Source organism: Copadichromis virginalis, linkage group LG7, assembly GCF_057382275.1.
Source record: "Copadichromis virginalis isolate Kocher_CV1m ecotype Utaka linkage group LG7, C_Virginalis_male_GT1.1, whole genome shotgun sequence".
NCBI classification, from domain to species: domain Eukaryota; kingdom Metazoa; phylum Chordata; class Actinopteri; order Cichliformes; family Cichlidae; genus Copadichromis; species Copadichromis virginalis.
The window spans coordinates 51,463,318-51,484,817 of record NC_140624.1 but is presented as its reverse complement, the minus strand read 5'-3'; the positions used below and the strand labels follow the sequence as shown (position 1 = coordinate 51,484,817).

Here is a 21,500-nt window from a genome sequence, read left to right as displayed (position 1 = left end):
GTTCTGACACACGTCTTTTTTTCCTGTTAAAAGGAAATTTTTCCTTCCCACTTTCACCAAGTGCTTGCTCATGGGGAGGATCATCAGACTGTTGGTGTTGACTCTGTATGCTTGTAGGGTCATTACATTACAATATAAAGCGCATTGATTAACTGTTGTTGTAATGTGATACTATATAAGTAAAACTTAACTGAATAGAGTTATTTGATTATTGTTATTTGAGCAACAGCGTTGTAAAAGCATGAGCAGGAATGGAAGAATCCTTAGGATTAAAGGAACTCATTGAGGTTTTGACGTAACGTAGTAGCATGATTTGCCCAAGTGTGGACGCAGTTGCAAACTGAATGGCAGATGCAAAACTTAAATACTTATGCAGTGAACAGAAGGAATTACAGATATAATGCAGGAAGGTTATAGTCCAAAGCATCAAAACCAAAAAGTCCAAACAGATTTCAAAGGAACCCAAACTGAAAATGGGCTGACAGACAAGTGAAGAGACTCAGGAACAGGAAGAAGTAACATTGATCAAACAAAGGGTGACACAAACTAAAGACAGACATCAGAGAGTGGGTTGAAAGGGCACCGGTAAAGCAAAGCGACAATGATAAGAGCAGGAAAAGGACAGAAGGAATGAAGCTTTATAATAAAGCAGCAATAAACTCACAGCAGCCACATATTCCAGAGATTTCACCCTCCCGTACCTTGTCGAATCGTTTTATGACTTTGCAAGCGTTAAACTGTTAAAATGAACATTTGCAAAATTGTCGCATTAAAACAGATCCAAGGTTGAAGGCAAATAATTTCGGAAATAATTACAACACCGTATGAATAACTGCCTTTCTTGCACACAAAGAAGGCGCTTGTTCCATAGCATCACTGTAACAGTAAGCGCGTTTATTGCACATTCCCACCATCTTGCCTCATATTGTCTTTATTGTCAGTTTCTGTTGGTTTCCACTCTCTCATCGAGTGAATAAGAGAAGTGTGAAGATTTCTGCTCAAAAAGAAAATGGGCGAGGATCGTTTTTATGCACGGTGATGATGTGTCTTTTAGTTTGTGCATTGTGATGTAATGCAGCACATTTCTGATCTTCCTGCTCATTGATTACTTTATTTTGTTGTTGTTGTTTTATTGATTTCCTCTTGGTCTTTTAATGGTTAATACTAGTGATGGGCCTCACAAACATTTATGGGATGTGACCCCATTTTTAGATAACAGAAATCTCATAAACTCAAAACGTTCACGCACTTAAAGTTTGGTTAATGTCACACTAAACTGAGACATTACAATAAGGCCAAGCACATCCTTCAAGTGAGTCACCTTTTCCAGATTCTCTTAATTTTCAAACAAACAGATAAGGTTAACTGGTGTATATCCTCATCATCTCTGGTACAGCTCCTCCAGTTTTATGTCCAATTCTTGAAACTGTCACTTCTGGCCTTTGGATGAAAATGTGGTTTGCCACTGAGCTGGATATTTAATGCCAACAATTTAATGCTGCACCCTGCACTGAAGCTACATGCCAAAGCAACATCCTTGCTGGCCTCACTCTAAATGCTTCTGGTTCAATACAAGGTTAAACCACTGAAATAAAAGTGATAAGACGCAAAACATTTGACATTTAGTCTGCAGTTTTGTTTTTTTTGACACACTTTCACAGCTTTTCTTGTAGGGATGTTAAAGCTCCTGATCTCATGAGGCAAGCCTGTCTAACCTCTGGGATATTTCAAGACATGACATCAGCTCTCAGTGGGATCCTTCATGTGGTGATGATACCCTATCTAAGTTAAGGAGTGAATTGGCCTTTATGTGATAACAGTGTCCACGCTAATGACAGACGGTGTGATACTCTTCCAAACAAACAGTCTGTCAGAGGCCGTAGCTCGCCTGTGCTTAACTGGACTCCCACTGCATGAGGAGCCATGTTAATCTGCACCTCAGGCAACACGTGACCGACTGTAGCCGGACTGACTTATACTTATGCTGAATGCAGTCTCTATGTGCCTCTGTTATTTCTGCAGGAGGGAGGGAGACGGGCCATTCCAGTGCCATTTTCAGTGGCCGTCAACAAATGCTGGTCCTCTCAGAGCACAGGAGGCTGTGATGCGCTCAGAGGTCCTTGCGTGTTCGAGAAAACACTCTCTTTTGGTAGGGGCGCCTCCAAGGGTCAATACACTGTTACATCACAAAACCCGGATTCATGGGTAGTTTCTTCAAGGTGTAGAGGAGAAGAAGAAGGCCACAGTCATGCTTGTCGTGTGGTCTTTATCACTTTTGTGCTTCTTATCTAGCTACCTTCTTGTCCTTTTAATCCCTCCATCCCTACAGTTCTAATTAAATACATTTCCTTCCATTTCATTTTGCTCCCTTATTTCATGCATACTAATCTTGTCAGTGTTGTTACAACCCTCCTTTCCTGTCTTCTCATTTTTAGTACAACAAACAACCTCCCACTGCCCCTTGCTGTCTTTCATTTTTCCTGGATCCAGGTAAATGAAGGCTCTCAGAGTCACTTTGGTGACTGTGGCCACCGGCTGTGCACACCACAATGTAAAAAAGGCACAACGTCTTAGGCAGAGGTGGAAGCATGTCTTTTCTTGACCATTAAACCAGCAGCATGACCAAAACCATTCTCAAATTTAGAAATATTCCTGAATGTTTTCAGAATGCTCTACTCAGTAAAGTTACAACAATTCGGATCAGTGAGAAGCAAAGATGTATCAGAGTATTCCAGAGTATTTCTTTGATATTCCTCAACACACACACCAGACTGCAAATGTTCATGCAAAGCTGAGCAGCGAGGGGTCTGTGGAGGAACAGACCCCTGTGGAGGAACAATGCTACCTCTGGTGGTTGCATGTGCACAATGCATGCTGCAGAACCAATTCTTAAGGGTTAGGCAAATTACTGTTTGCCTAACCCTGCAAACTAGTTCATTTTCCTTTTACATGTGGGGCTATTTGTCCATCTGGATTACTCTGGTGTGTGTTGCCCAATTGTTAAGATCTTCACTGTAAATATGTTTGTCTGCTCTCTAAAATAATTTAACCAGTCATCACTTTACTTTTGGTGTCCCAACTGTTCACAACTGTGGGGATTTTTTTTCTGTATAATCAGGACAACATTTCTGAAAAGATACATTCTTGTTGGGTTTAAAAATTTATTTGAGCACCGCAAGGCAAGTTCCATGTCTTTATTTGAGAGAAGGTATACATCCTGATGGTTACAGGGCAGAGGTTAAAAACGAGTGTTTCATTTTGGGTTAAACTGTCCATTTACAATAAACAGGAAAATAGTAATATTTCCTCAATATGGAACAACTACACAAATACAACCATATAATCAGCATTTTACATGAAGAGGGCTTGTTACTGAAAGTCTAATAGTCAAGACACAGAGAAAATTAGTAGCAAGCTATAGCCTACTATATTTTTTTTTGAGCATATACGATAATTAACTTTATATATATATGTCTCAAAGCCAGTCCTTAACCATCCCCAGCAGTATATTTTTAGTGGCAGCAATCAGGCTGAGGCCACTGTCATTTCCCAACAAGGATTCAGTCTTCTGCAGTCCTGTGTCATATGAAGCCTCCTGGCTGAAAAAGCCACACTTGTCCCAGTAAACCAAACCTTAATGATAGGCTTGTCTAAAGCTGGAGTCTGTAAAAGTGCCTCTGGGCACTTCTATTTGTCTATGTCTATTTTCTATATCTTCTGTTCTGACTTTCATTTGTTGTTCAGGTTTTTTGCTTCCGGGTATGGGAGAAAGTGTTATTTCAGCTGTGGAATAAAATGAAGAAAAGAAAAGAGGGGTGGGTTGGGGTACTGAAATATTTGTCATTTGATGTTTCGGGTTTCAGCAACTCAAACTGAATATAAGTGTGCAGTTTATAATTGATTCCACTTCTTGGATCTCTCTGAAGCAGGCAGGACCCAAGCTCCAGTGAAATTCCAGTGGGGCAGTGTATTTTTTCTTCTTTTTTCTGGGGCTATTTTTGAATAGGGCCTTTCTACAAAACTCATTAATATCATAGTACAGTCACACCTATATTCGCTGGCTGAACTTCCTGCAGAAAACCAAACAGGTCAGAAGAGACAGATGGACTTTTGAGAATTTCCCATGTTTGCCTCCCGCTAGAACAGCAGGTCTGTGTAGAACCAGAGCCGAGCTTTATGAAGGGGACTCACTTAGGCATCACTGTGACTTGTTTCAGTGAAAGCATCCATCAAAAGGCTTCATTTAACCAGAGATGAAAGCTGAGCTTTTTAACTCCTTCCTCTGCCCTAAGCCTGGCCTGTTGACTCTCTCATCTGTTTATGTTTCAGTGCATAAACATCGAAAGCAATGCCTGCATACGGCTCCTTGTTTCTCATGCTTAATGCTAGTCCTCATGAAGTCCTCATACTTGCTACGTGATGGAAAAGTAAGTTTATGTTCACCTCAGCAAATCAAATACTTGGTCTGTGCTGCATGGGTACTCCCAGCTGTGACAACGTGCATGTTTGTAAGCTTGTACAGTTTTACATCAACCATAAAAAGTCCTCTAGGTGAAAAATAAATTACAATAAAAATAATAAGCTTCTTCTTATGCATCTGTGTCCTCGCTAAGTAAACTAGACTGTATGTAAAAGATGGACAGTGATCCCCTATTGGTTTATGACTGCTGTTTTGAAGTTTAGGTATAGCTACCACCATCTCAGTTTTCATATTTGAATGCCCCCTATAAGTGTTTAGTAACATACTAATAAAACACTATCATTTCAGTCACTGAAATCGGGTCTTCAATTCAATTCAATAAAATCGTGTTTATATAGTGCCAAATCACAACAGCAGTATGGTAAAGACCCTACAGTAGTAGAGCGAAAACCCCAACAATCAGATGACCCCCTACGAGCAAGAACTTTTTCCTTTTTTAAGTTGGACCTCCGTTTTTCACTCTGAATGTCCCAAATTTGGGTCCTCTTCCCGTTACATTGTCTAGTAGAACAAATAACAACAAAGCAAAATTCAACCTGAAACGAGTTAAAGAGTTGGGGATTTTCACATGGCATTTATGGTAATTGACTTGCTTTTGGAGCCAGCCTCAACTGGCCACTGCCAGGAACTAGCTATAGAAATAGCTCTGAGCCACTTTCTTCAGCTTGTCAGTGAAGGCGGAGGTTTATGTGGGGGTTAAATCACTACTAGGCTTTCTGTTATGGTGAGATATAAAAATACTTTTGGTGCCCATGGTAAATAAACACCAGCTATTACCTAACAATACAGATAACCTATTATGATTTTCTGAATTCTGGCTGTAAATTGCACATTTGATTTCAAGCACAAATTAATTCCCAAGTTGCTTGCTTCTCTTTTCCACCTGTCAAAGCAAAACACTGGGTCCCAATGACTCCCCGTGGCCAGGCCAGCAGCTTGCACTGCAAAGAGTTCTTATATAGTTTGCCACTCAAACCAGGTCAGTGTAACTGCACTTATAGCTTTATTTCAACACAATGAAAATGAACTAAGAATATCTTTGTACTTCCATCCATCCAACCATCCAACCATCTATTCATCCATCAAGTTAATTCAGGGTCATGGTTAGGTTGAAGGCTATCTGAACAGTCATATGGGCAAAAGGCAGGGTAGATGCTGGACAGGCCACCAAAACGTGCAAGTCTTTGGACTGGAGGAAGCCGGAGTATCGAGAGAGGACTCTCGCAGATACAAGCAGACTCCTCACAGAAAGGCCTCAGCCTGCGTTCAAGTTCTACTTGGTAATAATGTGTCTCACGCACCTGCACAGGGGATGATAAACCATGCAACCACTATTATTATGTCTACATGTCTGGTAGTTTTGTGGCTCACCATAATGTTGTTCATTGCTATTTAGGTGCACTAAGTGTCCACAAAGTGTCAATCAGATATATGAGGTTAATCCAGAATCTCACAGCGGTCTTGGGAGTAGGAGTACATTTGCCCTCTCAATAGCTATTACTTGAAACATTTGTTATAACCGCCCTATTTTCCAGATTATGAGGAAACTGATGGCATCCCTTTTAATGGTTAGGGTCCATTACCGCATAACCACATACTCCTTTCTCTCCCAATGTTTTCTGTATGTATCATCACTGTTGCTAAGAAATAAAGGCATAAACTGGGGGTTTATGCAAAATGTTACAGAAAGCAACATTTTACAAAAGAAGGGTTTTACTTAGACCTTAAGATGGTCGAAAATTTTACAATGAAGACATGAAAAATGAAATGAAAGCTCGTTAACTTACATAAAGAGGCAGCGTTCTTCCTGCCATTAAAAGACTATATTCAGCCTGCCTCAGGGTTAGAAGGAATGTGTGTGGGTGCATTTCAAGCATACACGCTGTATGTAGAACCACACAGAGCATCAAAGGAAATTGCACCCCTGCCATAGAAGATACAACAGTGTCCATATGCAGCCAGCAAAATGGCATAACTATGCTTTAACATTTAAATATTTATGAAGCTGCAAAGGTTTCTGTTTAGTATCTTTAGAATAATATATAGGCAACACTAGGCTATGATTGAAACATAAAACATGTGCCTTACACAGTCTTGACTAAGCTTGACTAAGCTTTAACCCAGGTGGTAGGAGGTGGAGCTAAGAAAAAGGCAGGTGATAAATTAAAGGGAAAAAAGATGACTTGACCTTTAAGTGTGGGTTAGTTTGCGTACGTTGTTGACTCTTGCTCTCTCTTGTCCTTTAAGAGCAGGGTAGGCAACATTTTTCTCTAGAGGGCTATACTGACTTAATACAGTGAGCAAAGGGCCACACATGGACCACTATATTATGTCTATATCTATGAATCACAGTAGATAAACCTGGATTATTCTTCCAAAATGCCAAAACTTTGCCAGGTGTTCCCCAGCTAAATGCTGCAACCAGCCATCCATGTGATATAAAAGAACATGTGATCTATCAGAGCAGGCCTTCCATTGCTCTGTGGTCCAGTTTTGATGCACATTGTTGGCACATCCAGCAATGGAGAGGGATCAGCATGGGCATCCTGACTGGTCTGCTACCATGTAGGCCCATGCACAACCAACTGTGATGCACCCTCCACAATTAATTTAATTATTAGTATTATCCATTAGAAGGGGCCTTGGTTGCCCATTACCCTGTCGCTGATTCAACACTGTTCCTTAATTGGACTTTCACATTTGACAGACATTGCTCACCCAAGACCAGGAACAAGAGCTGCAGTTTTGAACATGCTCTGACCCAGTCATCGGTCCTTCACAATTGGGTCCTTGCCATACTCACTCAAATCCTTAAGCTTGTCCATTTTTCCTGCTTCTAACATCAGATTTGAGGACAAAATGTCCACTTGCCCCCACTCACTAACAGGTGCCATGATGAAGAGATGATCAGTGTTATCATGTCAATGTTATGCCTGATCCCTGTATATTTAGTAGGATTTATTCATGCATTTAAGAGAATGTGGGTATGCCTCTTTTTGTGTGCACACACACACACACACACACACACACACACACACACACACACACACACACACACACACACACACACACCCTGCTGAAGCTGCAGCGTCTGATATTGTTCAGGAGGCTCTTACATGGGAACATTCTGGTAATATGTATATTAGATGTACAGGAAGTTCAGTAAAAAAAAAAATCATAAAATTAGCAGAAAGTAGTACTAAGTGAACAATATTATCGTTAATGAAATGAACCATTTTAACCTAATGGGATGACAGTGCCTCAAAACACACACACAGAACAACTCTGAAATAGAGAACGCAATTTACAGAATTAAATACATACTCCTGCTGTTATTTATCACAAGTCTTTAAAATTGGCATACCCTGGGATATCCTAATATATTTAGCCTTTTAGTCCCCAGTGTGGCCAAAAACATTGCATCCTACACTTCTTATAATCTTTCTAGACACTCATTGGTGATTGGCCCCATTTTTCATAATGCTTGCGCTCAGGTTTTCGGTGCTTTCTTAAATCTTATCTGTGGAGTGTCTCTTTAACCCTTCTTCCCGCAGGGAGATGAGAGACAGATGAACAGAGTGAACACCCTCAGGAAATGACAAGACAGCAGCGAAACACTTTTAGCATTCTTCACACTGTGGCTGATTTACACAGAGCAGAGCAGGCTAACTCTGTGACAGTCCTGAGGCCATAGGAATCAGGCACTGTTCATGGTGCTAGAATCACACTGGTGACTGTTAACTGGTCCAGTCACTCATCTGCTCTGTTTGTGTTTCACTTGCGTCATTGCATGTCTGAGTATGCGGATGCAGACATGCAAAATGCTGTGAGAGAGCAGTGAAAGTGAGGAAGTGTCTTTCAAAATTTAAAAGAAAGAGGAAAAAAAAAGGATGAAATAAGAGGGTTAGTGACATACAAGAATCCAAAAGCCAGTTCACTGGCACCTGATCCAACAGACAGAATAATTTTGTGCTTCACAGCCGCACCAAGTCAGAGCTATCATTACAGAATAGTTGTTTCTCTTCCTCAGAAAGAGACAATACGCTGTGTCCATTTTAGCACAGGCATGTTTTTATCCCTAAGCAATAAGCATCCACTGGAAGATCCTTCGAATAAAAATGAGGTTTAAAAAAAAACTCAGTAAAAGAAAATTACAAATGCGAAGTAAACTTCAAGCTTCAAGCAGGGAGACAAATAAAAAAGTATTATAAGAGCGCCTATATTATGCGCAGATAAAAGTCTCCAGTAAAATCCGCTGACTAGCTGAAGCTACAAATCTTTCTGCTATGAAATCTCTGCCTGCAGCGCTCACAGTGGAAAAGCATCCTAGTGCAGATTACCTCACATATGACTGGTTCAAAGACCTCTCTGAAACGAAAACTCATTCAGGTCAGGGTAAGATCAAGTTCTGAGGGCCGAATAGAGAGGATTGCATTGACTTTGGGATGAGGGCAGCTAAAGCCAGTAGGACATATCTAAACGTTTTCAAGATTGAACTGCAAACTGTGACACATTTCAAACATTTAGAGCAGGGACGACAAACTCACTTTACACAATGGGCCACATACAGACCAGTCTTACTTTCAGCAGGTGAGACCAGTGAAACGTCACTTTCTGTCACTATAAAGTTTAACTGTACTTTTAATCCCAGAGACATCTAAATATATATAATATATTATTGTATGAAAGTCTAACAAAAACAAGAAAACAAATAAACAAACAAAAACACGATGTTGGGTTTTTTTTACATGAAAGAGAAAGGCTGATGCAATAAACAAAGAATGTGTAAAATTATGGAGAAGTTCTGACAGCTAATTGCCCAGACTGTCCTAAATCTGAACATTTTTCAAATCAAGTCAAATCAAAATGTATTTCTATAGCACATAATAATATAACAAAGTTGACCAAAGTGTTGTTTGTTTTTGTCATGGGTCATTTGACCCAGCGTTTTGAGTTTTAACATTTTTTGATGTTTATGGTTTATATTTAAGTTCATTACATTATCTAAGCCCATTTCTATTATGCCTAGTTTGCCATTATAGTTCATTGTTTCTTAGACCCCCTTCGTGTTATCACCCCCTGTGTTTAAGTCTCCTTTGTCAGTTCGTCATGTTAAGTCTGCTTGTTTAAATCTGTCGCGTTTCATGTGTGCACGTCTTATGTTTTCAAGCTCATGTTGTCATGTCTGCATCTCATTATGTTTCCTGTTTTATTGTGGAGAGTCTGTTTACATGTTCAGTGTGTCCAGTTTCACTTCCCCTTTGTCATTATGTTCATTAGCTGTTTCCCCAAGTGTTTCCACTTCCCCTGATCACGTCCTGTGTGTATTTAGTCTGTGTATTTTCGTCATTCCTTGTCTGATCATCCGCCGTGCTGGCACAATAGATCTACATGTAAAAGAAGATACAGCACAATTAATCACAGCATAGCTATTTGCACTGCTGAATTTCCAACTTTTAAAAAGAATCAGTTTTTGAAAATAATTGCAAGAGTTTGATTTAATACAACAGTTCTGCTACCCCTTAGGAAGTTTTTCAAGAGTAAGAGCACCTGCTAAGCACCTGAAAAGCTCAGCAGCTAACATTTTAAAGTTTGTTACTATTTTCCGACTGTTTCTTTCACATCCAATCCAGATGTGCCTGAGATGGGCGGTTAAAAACCTGGCTGAAATGTTTCTTTGTGTGCATGCCATGACTCTCCACAAACAAGCAAATATATGCCAGCCCTTTGCTTTTACTGTCTCATTTCCTTTCATTTTCCCTGCTCTTTTTTTGAAGATACAATTAAATGTTGTTGCCACGAGGGCTGAGAGCAACAGCTCAACAGTGAGATGCAACAGTGAATTGTATGTCAGGCATGGTTTCACATTTCCCGTCTATTAAAGCGAGGTGGTGTCCACACTGACGCTCATCTGCAACTTGTAGCATTGAGAAGTAAAACTGACCCGGGATCAAGCTGTGGGATTTGTAGCTCCAAGCATAAAAAAGCACAGATCTATGGTCAGCGTATTGGAGCGTTAAACCTCAACCATCACCACAAGTGTTAGGTTTGATATGGAGATTCTACACGTGGGCTCAAAGACAACTATCCCTGACCCCATCGTAGATTTTGACACTGATAACCCATCAGTTCCTGTGAGCTTCTGAGGAGGAACCTGTAATAAGATGTGTTGGTTTTATTGGGAAACCCAGATTTTATAATGACTGTTATTACAAGTCAAACCACCCTGTAAAATACTTACACGCTCTCGTTCTCTCTCTCTCTCTCTATCGCTTTTTCACCCTTTCCTGTCCAGCCCTGGGATTTTTTCTTTTCTTTTCTTTCAGGTAAAGCGATGCCACACTGCTACCCCAACCATTAACCAACGCAGAAAAGAAAAGACTTCATTTAGAACTGGAAACCCCCTACTTTAATTTTTTTACCATTCATGAGAAGGACATGAACACTTTAGCATGCTTACAACACAGATGGATATAAAAAATTTTATACATCTTTGGTGAGTTATGAACACTTTTACAAGCTGTTCTTAAACTTCCTGTTAATGATTAAAACATTTCATTTCTATTATAATACATCATTTGTTCTTGTATGCAATCTTTCTTTGCTCTCACTCTCATCCCCTAACAGTTCAAGGCTGATGGCTGTCCCTCTCTGAGCATAGATCAAAACTCTTTTCCTGTTAAAAGGGAATTCTTCCTTTCCACCACCACCAAATGCTTCCTCACAGGGGATTGTCTGACTGCTGGGGTCTTTATCTTGCAATATACCACCTTGAGCTAACTGTTATAGTGAACTGAAGCTATATAAATAAAGTTGAAGTGAGATGGAAATCACTGACATGTATGAGGACAAAGACAGTGGTGAGGTGTGTGGTTGGAATAGCAGATGGGTTCAAGGTGGTGGTAGAATTACATCAATTCTGGGGCCCTTCTTGTTAGCAGTGATGATGGACAGGTTGACTAATGAGGTCATAAGGTATGATGTTTGCAGACGAAATTGTTATCAGTATTGAAAGTAGGGGGCAGCTGGAAGGAGCAAGGAGAAGTGGTAGTATATACTCGAGAGAAGAGGAATGAAAGCCAGTGGAAGCAAGGCACAATACATGTGTGTGAATGAAAGAGAGGTAAGTGTTACAGCAACGCTGCAAGGAGTAGAGATAATCCAGGCAGATGAGTTTAAGTACCTGGAGTTAACACCAAAGCACCTGAGAGATAACAAGAGAGGTGAAGGAGAGAGTGCAGACAGGTGGAGTGGGTGGAGTGAAGTGTCAGGAGTTATTTGCGACAGAAGGATAGCAGCAAGAATGATCTCCTGTGATGTATGGTTTGGCACTGATAAAAAAAAAAGACAGGAAGGAGAGTTGGAGGTGACAGAGTTGAAGATGTTAAGGTTTTCACTGGGAAGGACAAACATGGACAGGACGGGAAATGAGTACATCAGAAGGACAGCTCAGGTTTGGAGAAAAAGTTATAGAAGCAAGGTTGAAATGGTTTGGATATATATAGAGGAGGGCTAGTGGATATACCGGACAAAGGATTTTAATATGAAGCTGCCAGGAAGGAGGAAAAGGGGAAGACCACAGAAAAGATTCATGGACGTGGTGGAGGAGAACATCCAGAGGAAGAACTGTTGTGGTGACCCCTAAGGGGAGCAGCCAAAAGAAAAAGAAAAGAAAGATCACTCAGTATTGAAACAGCTGTATATCAGTAACAGAGCATTCATAAGGAAAATTTATAATGGTTAATGAACACAGTCTTCTACAGATTTCTTATATGTATTTAGAACTGTCTTACAGTGTGTTATATGGCATTAATAAAGTGTTTTATGGTTCTTATTTAAGCTATTATGGAACCCAGGAAGAGTGTCTCCTGCCAAGATAACTAATGACTGGGTTTTAATTAAACTGTAAACTGGAAATGTACTTTTAAAGTGCCTCTAGTTATACAGAGTGTCAATTGATTAAACAATGTATCTTGAATGTAAGTGCCAGAAATAAAAGGCATAAAAATAATAAAAAGTGTTACAATGTTAACAGATGTATTTATCGTCTGGCATAGAGCGTTTGAAACTAAAGGGAAAATACTGCACTGCCAAGACAGGACTCATAAACAAATAAAGTACAAGCCTCTAATAAAGTGATGCTTCATTGCAGACTGAGTCTCCACCCAGCACTGATCGTGACAGCAGTGACTGAGGATCCTTTGATAAATCAGTCAGTGCCTCGGGACACTGACAGGGCTGACGAGCCCAACCCATTGGAGCTCACACCAGTACCAGTAGCAATTACCCAAAGATTTATTTTTGCATTGACAGCCTAAAAATGTTCAAACCTTGGCATGTCTGTGGGAAAAGAAGCCAGCTCACTCTAATTTCCCACAAGTTTAAGAGAAAATGAAGGACTGCAAGGAACAGTAAAAGAACACTTTAAATATTGGAAATGAGAAGTTGTATTATTCTTGTTTTTAAATATTGGCTTATTTTGGATTTGGGTTTTAAACTGCCTGAATGTACTGAATTGCTGCCATGTGTTTGAATGATGATTAGAACGGCTAACGCAGAGCTGAGCTGAATGTTCAGACTTGCAAGAATAAAATGTATCTAGACTATTTTATGATATTTATGTAATGTTAGAGACACGTGGGCGGTGTACAATACATAAGCACATGCAAGCGTCAGTCAAAAAAAGACCTCACCGGACTGAACAGAGCTGCACTCACTTTGAGCTTATCTTAACACATCTCACATGATTTAAATCACCGTCTCACAAAAGTTATAAACAAAAGTTTTTATTTAACTTGATCTACACTGACTGATTTAATGATAAGAAGCAGATGATAAAGAGACACTAGCTATCACATGACTTTAAACTTTTGTCTATTGCTGTCATTAGGCTGAAGATTATATCAGACCTAGACTTTTTGTTGTCAAATACCTTCAAAATTGAAGCCATTCTCTATCAAGCTGTGTTTAGTACTAAGTCATTTTATTTGTTCTTTTATCCTAAAGGTTGTGATTTAAAGAATGCTCTTTTTCACACTGAGATCGAGAGTTGGCTCAATAGTATGCTGTTAACACTCAACTAAATTATCAGTCATCACCATAAGTCATGTATACATCTATAATGGTGCGCATCCAATGGTCATACCCGCTTGTATGCCTCAGCTGTCAGTTATTATGAATTAATAGCCATAAAAGTGCAGACATTCAGCTTAATGAGTAATATGTCATATTTCATTAATATTTCATTAATATTTTGAGTTTTCACTTCACTATTCGAAAAAAGATGTTAACACTATGATACTTTTCATCTGTGTATCCTTCCCTCCCAGAACTTTCAGGCAGAGGAGTGGAGTCAATCGTTCATGTTTAATGCACCTAATTTCAACCAGATGGAGCAGTTTGGAGAAAAAAATAGTCAGGCGAAAGCTATAGAATGCATAATTAAAACACAAAAAGTCAAAAGCAGCTCCACAGAGAGGCACATACTCCTGGCTTGGCAAAGTGACCGAAACCTCAAAGGAAAGATTATGGAGTTTACAAAAAGGGAAAGCAACAGAAACCACAGATGTCGTCAAAAAAGAGTTTATCCTTGAGGTTACTGCTTCTACGTAAATGAACGTGGGCGGGAGGGCCACATGAATACCGGGCTTCAGCGCTAAACATAAAACTTACAGCAGCCTATGGGGATTCTACACTTATGTACTAAAACGCACGCTACATGTCCTGTTGAAGGAGTTATATGCACATGCAAAATTGACAATTATTTCTTTCATCAGCTGTGACATTAACGCCCTTTAAAATTAGTGGCCGTGGCTTAAAAACCCAGGGACGGTGTAAACACTCCAAATAAAACAGTCTTCTCTGGTTTGATGAGTCTGTCCCTGCAGAGATGCGCCTCTCTGAGAAGCATTCATTAGAGCACACCACCCACATGCAGTTTACCGAGCCCTTAACCTCACATTACCAATCTCTGCAGGCTGTGTAATCAGTGTGCATCTACATATGTGTGTGCTTGCATGCGCTCAAGTCTACGTGTGGTTTTGGGGGGTCTGTTAGCTTTCCCACTCTGCTGACCATGTTTCCACTTTCCCTTGGAAAATCCTACCAGACCTCAACAGAATTTTTTGATCCAGCAGTTTGTGTTGAGGACTTTGTGTAGAATAACTGTACTGACAAGTGCTTTTGGCAACTATTTTTTAAGTTCTACAGTAGCAAGGAAACACACACATCTGCGCTTATGGTCTTTATTTATTTATTTCTTAAGTGTGGCTATAGGGATAGTTTTGAAAGAAGAAAACCAATTTACTACTAAACCTTCAATGAAGGTTTCAGTGGAAAAGTCAATGAAAACTGCAGGATTATAGTTTTTAAGTAGAAAGGAAATGCAGTTGTGTAGTCCTGGAAAGTCAATAGGCCACAAATAAAGTGTGAGGTGTGGAGCAAATGAGGAACAAGTCTTGGTGAAGCAAAGGAACATCTGGGTTTTTGCATGGAGTTCAGGGATGTGTTTTACACAATTTTTGATGGGGTTTATAGGACAGATTTCCTACTGTTCGCTGGCTACTGTGGTAAAGCGGCAACTTAAATTCAATTTTCCCTGTCATAGCAGTTCAACTAAAATTGAAAAAAGTGATTTTTATGGGGGATCATGTGGATTATTCCATGAGTGGTCTCAGTGGTATAAATCTTACTAAGAACAAAGAAATCGATGAACTCAAAAATACAGAGCAAGGGTGGAGAGATAAATGCAAAGCCTGAGGTGGCAAATAGTTTCCCCAGGTGTGAGTGTGGCAAGAGGGGAGGTCCGCAGAGGAGAGTTTTCCAAGGCCAAACTGGCAGGAACTTTGAGGCGGGAATCACGAATAAGCACAAGGAACCAAATGCTGAGCAAGAAAATTGAGGGAGCCTGGCGTAGTGCTGCTTAGCACGTTGTACTGCTGCAACAGCAAGTGGGTGGATGAGCCTCTCTTAAATACAGCAGGTGAGTGAATAGTTGATTGAGTACAAGTGTTCAACTGTATAACCAGCTCTAGCCACAGACCTGAGAGAGCCTCGAAACAGCATGGAAAGCAATTAACTCCACACAGAGACACAGTGAGGAGAGAGGGAGAAAGAAAAGAAAGGAAAAGAAGCACAAGAGAAAAAGAGAGAAAGCGTCAGCCTGCACTGAAAGCAAGCAGGTTTGCTACAAAAGAATGAATTAAGCATTACTGTGAAGGTTTTCATGATTTTATATCATACATTCAGTGTTACACTGTCAGAAGCTCGCATTAAACACATAGGTACAAGTAACCCCTGTAAATCTAACTGTTCTAAGCTTCCGTTTTAGATATTTTGTATTCAGATCTGTTTGATGTCAACAGATCAGAAACGCCACCCACCTGCCTTTCAAATGTTTTGTTTGCAGGGTGCAGCCAATTAGAAGAAAGGTTGGCTTAAAGGGAGGTGGAAGGGAATTAAAATGGACCATTTAATGAATTTAGTGGGCTTCACTGAGGCGCAGTATAAGATAAAAGGGGATTTTTGAACTGTTGAAATTGTGTAAAGCAGCTCTGTTATAGTGCAAGAGTAAAAGTTTTACTGGAGCTGAGCACATTTTCTCCATTTTTTTTTTCTATTAATACCAATCCAATACTAAAAGAAAAGCCTGATTAATATAGGAATATAAAAACCTTATTCTCCCTAACAGAGAATATCCTTGATACTTTTGTGACCTTCTGTTATACTTCAAAGAAAGCCATGACATAACTGGAATGGTAGCGACCATAACATGACATCAGATCTAAAACTAAAGCATCATGGGGTCAGTTGTTAGGGAACAGACTGACAGAGAAGCCAGAAATCATGTGGTGTTCAGGCCGTGGATTGAATGTGTTGATGCTAATTCATCCTGATTAATCCCGGAGAGCGATCTGGGTTCAAGATGATGGTACGCCAATCAAACTGTTGCTATGGCTGGTCAGCAGCCAGAATTATCGTAGACGTGCTGAGATGTTATTCTTTGAATACTTTGGCTTGATGCACGGAGACAGACAGCCAAGGTGAACTTTGCAGACACAATGGAACCTGGCCAAGGCAGATTTAAGAATTGCAGCGCGAGCCACTGAAGAGGAGAAGGTTGTAGAACACCCAAACATTTAGTTTGGTCAGCCTGTGGCCTGGGACAGAGGCCAAACCTTCCTTTTGTGGAATTTAGAGAGAGAAGCAGCAGCGTAAGCAACATTTGAAGGACATAAAATTGCAGGGAAATCTAAAATAGAGCTGGAACTGATTAATTTCCTGTAATACTAATTGCTGTGTGTTCACGCTAAACTAGCTCATAATGCCAAAACCAATATAGAAAGCTCTAGAAAGGAAGTGCAGCAGAAACTAAATAAATAAATGAGTAAACTGGATTTTTTTGTTTACCCTGATTGTATTTTAAATGCTGATTCTGTTCATTTTGCTCTATAAATAGTGAGTTAAAACCAGTAATAATGAGGAGAGATTCACAGATTTTATTTTATTTTTTTAAATAGCAAATAAAGAGCTAATAACACATACTAAGACCAAGAAAAGCATTTCTTTGACTTTTCCTTAAAAGATAGTCAAAACCTGAATGTCACCTTATTCTGTTATGCATTATGCGGGACACTTACTATCCTCCTTGGTGTTTTCAGTGAACTGCAGGCAACTAGTTCCCTAAAGTTGGGAAACCCGCCTTATGTCAACTACACACACTTGTTAGATTTTATTGGCTCAGATCAGTTATCAGTTATTTGTGTTACCACTTGTTATTATTCATACGTTTAGAGTGGATTTTAACCACAAAAAGGACCACTTTTGTCATATTGTACCAGAGGTTTTTTTTTTGGTCCCTCTTTTGCCATGCCACATGTCCACCCACACAGGGGTTCTCAATTATTTTTGCCTGATTAAACCTCTTCTTAGGACTGTGTGGGCATATACGGTTTGTTCTTCACTAACAGCCCCCTAACTTGCCTGCTTTTCTTTATGTGTACCAAAGGAAAGACACCCTGGGAGCCTATTTTACATTTCATTCAAAGCACAAACACACAAATGCTGCTAATAACAAGACTTCATTATATGCAAATGTTCCAGTGACTCGTGACAGACTGAGTCAGCCAGCAGGCACCAGCATGTCGAGTCCCAGGAAATGAACCAAAGCCACTTAAGGAATCGTATGTATGTCTTTTATTATTTACAACCATGCTTTTATAATGACCAGATACACATCTAAACAGGCACAATAACTTTAAAAGGTCAGGGATAACAAAACTCATTATAGTTTAAACCGCCTGTCACCGTTACCTATCATCCAGCCTTTAAGAAAAAAGCCCCAACAATTATGTGCGCAATTCTAATGGTGAATAGAACAAAAAGTCATGCACTTTCCTATTAGATTTACCCTGCGTTTTTCTTTACATGCATTCTACATGTTGTCTGTACCATATATAAATTAATTGCCTTCCTGTGAGTTGAAGAAGGACAGTTTATCCAGATAGGTGAGGGTTTTGCAGGCCACCAGTCCGTAATAGGTCTGCAACAGCGAACATTTTCTATCCCTCTGTCTCAGGTCAGTCCACACTCTGTCTAGTTCATGGCTCCCCATTCCTGCTGAGCTGAACATATAGTGGTAACAGCAGGCATTGTAGCGGATGTGTTTTCCTCCTGAGAACCTGGCACTGTGTGTTGGTGCAACACCGGCCTTCTTAGCACAAAGTCCCACAAAAACATCAGCTGGCACAGGTGCGCGGACCTCTGCGGATGCTACATACACTTTTCGGACCACGTCCTGGGACAGAATGTAAGCTGCCCCTTCACAGTATTCAGGAAGGTATTTGCTTGGGTAGAGAGATGGGGGCAGGTAGCCAGGACTATTGGGATCCCTGTCAGGAGAGTCTCTCTGGATCACTCTGCCCAGATAGAAGTCCTCAGGGTGCCTGTGTAAGCCAAGCAGATAGCCTACAATGGCAGGAAGGTTGACAAACACAGACTCTTTGGTCAGCAGGACAAAGCGTGCCAGAGGGCAGAAGGTGATCACCCAGCGGATAGCCAGCACTGTCTTCTCTGTTGGGCCATGGAGGGATGAGTCAGCTGTAGCATGACCTTGGACCACATCTCCATAACGTTCAGACTCGCTCACGAGGGCTTCCTGTGCAGCAGAAGTCTGAGTTGATCCGATGATAAACAGTATCTGCACTGGAAAGCCTTGGATGAGTGTTTGATTGGCCCATGTCCTCCTAACTGCATCTCTTTGGGTGATATTATCTGGAGAGCTGAAGACAAGAGTGAGGAGGAAAAGGTCAGAGGTTTTGCAGACATCAGGGTTAGCGATAGGATAAGCCTGTGACACATTTTCCTTGGCATTGCTCAGGTCCAGTTTCCTTGCTTTCTCTCTCACGCCTACAACCGTGCCATCAGCATAAACCCCAGGCGTAGGCTGCAGCAGGTACTCCTCGATGAAATCGGCCCCAAATAACAAGCAGTGGAAGAGCAGCACATTGAAGAAGAGGAAGCACCACTGGTGGGTACGTAGCTTGCACAGACAGAACTGGATCAGCAGATAAAAAGATGAAGCATAGTCAATTAGAACAAAAATTAGTTAATAGAACTTAGATTAAATTGAAAACTGCAAAGAGTTCACTCTGTACCTGCATGACACCCTCTTCCATCAACTTGTTATTGTTCTTTTTGTTAGTAACAAATGACCAGAGGACCTCCTGCACTGGTCGGCTTTAGGACAATACTAGCTGACAGACAGTGTTTTCATTTTCATGAAACTCTAGCAGCATGTAACCTTGCACCGAAGCCCGGAGTCAATACCTCATTAAGAGGAGTGTACCTTGCGTCCTCCATACAACATTAATGACACCTAGAAGGAACAGAACAGTTATTCTGCATGTTATAAATGTTTTTAAAAAAAAGTACCAAAACACTAAAACTCCTCCTCCTTCTAGAAGCATACAGAACTTATTAAAATGGTGATATGTTGTATATTGTTTGGCAAGATCAACAACTAGATGCTGTCTTATCAGGCCTCAGGCACATTTAAATTTAAGGTCTGATTAAAAAAACTAAGCGCGAGAGCTGACCTCAAGTTTTCTGGGAGCTTGCTCAAGTTATGCGGGTCATAAAATCTAAATGCTGCTTCCCCAATGTTTAGTTTTGACTTTGGGAATAGAAAGAAAACCAGATGTCTCAGATAATCTTAGACTTTAGACATCAGTGGATCACAAATGTGTTTTTGGTCTCTAACCATTAAGTGCTTTGTATACCAATAGTAGTATTTTAACATCAATGCTTCGCCACACAGGAAGCCAGTGTAAATATCTGGGATATCTTCAACTGCTACTTTTTAAAGAATCTAACTAAAGACATAATTACAGTGCACAACCCTACTGAACACAAATCCTTGCAAAGGTTTATCCAAAATCATGCCAAGACACAAGCTTTTCAGTTCTTTATAATCAATTAATTTTGTAAATGCCAAATGTAGCTGCTGAAATTTTGCTTTAGGTCCAAAAATACACCAACATGCCAAGATGTCAGCATCTGATGCACTAAGCAATAACTTTAATCTTTGTGTTTAAAACATTACTCTGCATTTTGTTTTCATTTAATTTAAAAGAATTATTATACATCTTAATTATGTATGATGTATTAATCTGGGTTACACAAGAAAAAGCAGATGTTTGACAAAAGTGGCCCCAGAATGGATCCTTGAAGAACTCCTCATCATATATCCTTGTACAATGTCTAACTGTGCACTATACAAGTCACACAAAGTAGTCCCCGTCCTTTAATCAGTTAGCGCTTCCCCACACACTTTTACCGGTACGGTCTTTGAGTCGTTTGGTACCGGGCTGCGAGAGTTGAGCCTCAGGTGTGAAATTTATGGTTTTCAGGTTTTTTATCAGTTTTTAATGTATTTATTTTTGTGTTTTTATTGTTAACTCGGTTTCTCTGGTATTTTCCCATGTGTTATGAATAAATCTTCTTTTTTTGGTGCCGGTACTGGTTTTATTTCGTTGTATTTATCCGCAACACCTTAAAGGTCAGTCCGTGAAAATATTGTTAGATATAAACCGGTCCGTGGTGCAAAAAAGGTTGGGGACTGCTGGTATACATGATATATATAGTGCCTAACTCTGTATCTAGCATCAAATGTAGCAGTCAAATGTAGCATTAATGTCAAATAAGTCCAACATTGTAAAATTTCTGCTGTAATCTGTAATTACTTGTATTTAGAATGGGCCTATAGTCTATTAGCAAGAAGGCTATATTGTTCTTATTTTAAAAGAGATGCAATTTTATGGTTTATGTGGCCTTTAAGGGAAAATTTAAGTGAAGTAACCAGAGTAAGAGTAACCAGAGTGCTGCCCTCTCACACATGCTCTACACTAGGCAACCTCACTCTTTAACTTTACATCTGCCATTTCTAGCCCCTTTTCACTAGTACATACTCAGCACTAGTTGCGGATCCTAAATGCTCATATTGTGCCATGATTACAATTACAGACTCACATTACAGACTCTGAATCTGATATGGAGACACTGGCTGCTCCTCTAAGGTTTAGGGTCTACAGGCTTATGAGGTTTTAGCAACAAATTAACCATAACAAATAAATGTATATTGTCATAAACTTAAGTATGACAGCTGGCTCCAGCGCCCCCCGCGACCCTGTAAAGGATAAGCGGAAGCGAATGGATGGATAAATAAAATGCTTTAGAAAAATAACAATAAAAACAAAAAGAAATGCACCCCCCCCCCCCCAAAAAAAAAGGAAAGAAAAAGAAAATGCAACACTATTAGATGCATGATCTTTCCATTACCAGTAATAATGTCAGTTGTTGGTGTCAACCTGAAAGTTATAATACAGCGTAATTTTATTATTGAAGTTACACTTTGCAAGTTGTTTAAATTAAGGGGGACACATGGAGAGGGAGGAGGTGATAGGGCAGGGATCATGTAGAGCAGAAATGAAGGCTGTTGAGCCAGATTAAACCTGAGGACCAA

At 40.1% G+C, this 21,500-nt stretch overlaps 1 protein-coding gene across 1 annotated transcript; it reads right to left on the bottom strand.

The window, feature by feature from the left end:
- Positions 1-17,665: 17,665 nt before the first annotated feature.
- On the bottom strand, positions 17,666-19,343 carry b3galt9 (beta-1,3-galactosyltransferase 9). Its single transcript, XM_085465241.1, has 2 exons — positions 19,135-19,343; positions 17,666-19,034 (listed from the first exon to the last, which is right to left on the bottom strand). Exons 1-2 carry the CDS (start codon positions 19,153-19,155, stop codon positions 17,940-17,942), a joined length of 1,116 nt encoding a protein of 371 aa, XP_085321367.1. The 5' UTR covers positions 19,156-19,343; the 3' UTR covers positions 17,666-17,939.
- Between the last annotated feature and the right edge of the window lie 2,157 nt (positions 19,344-21,500).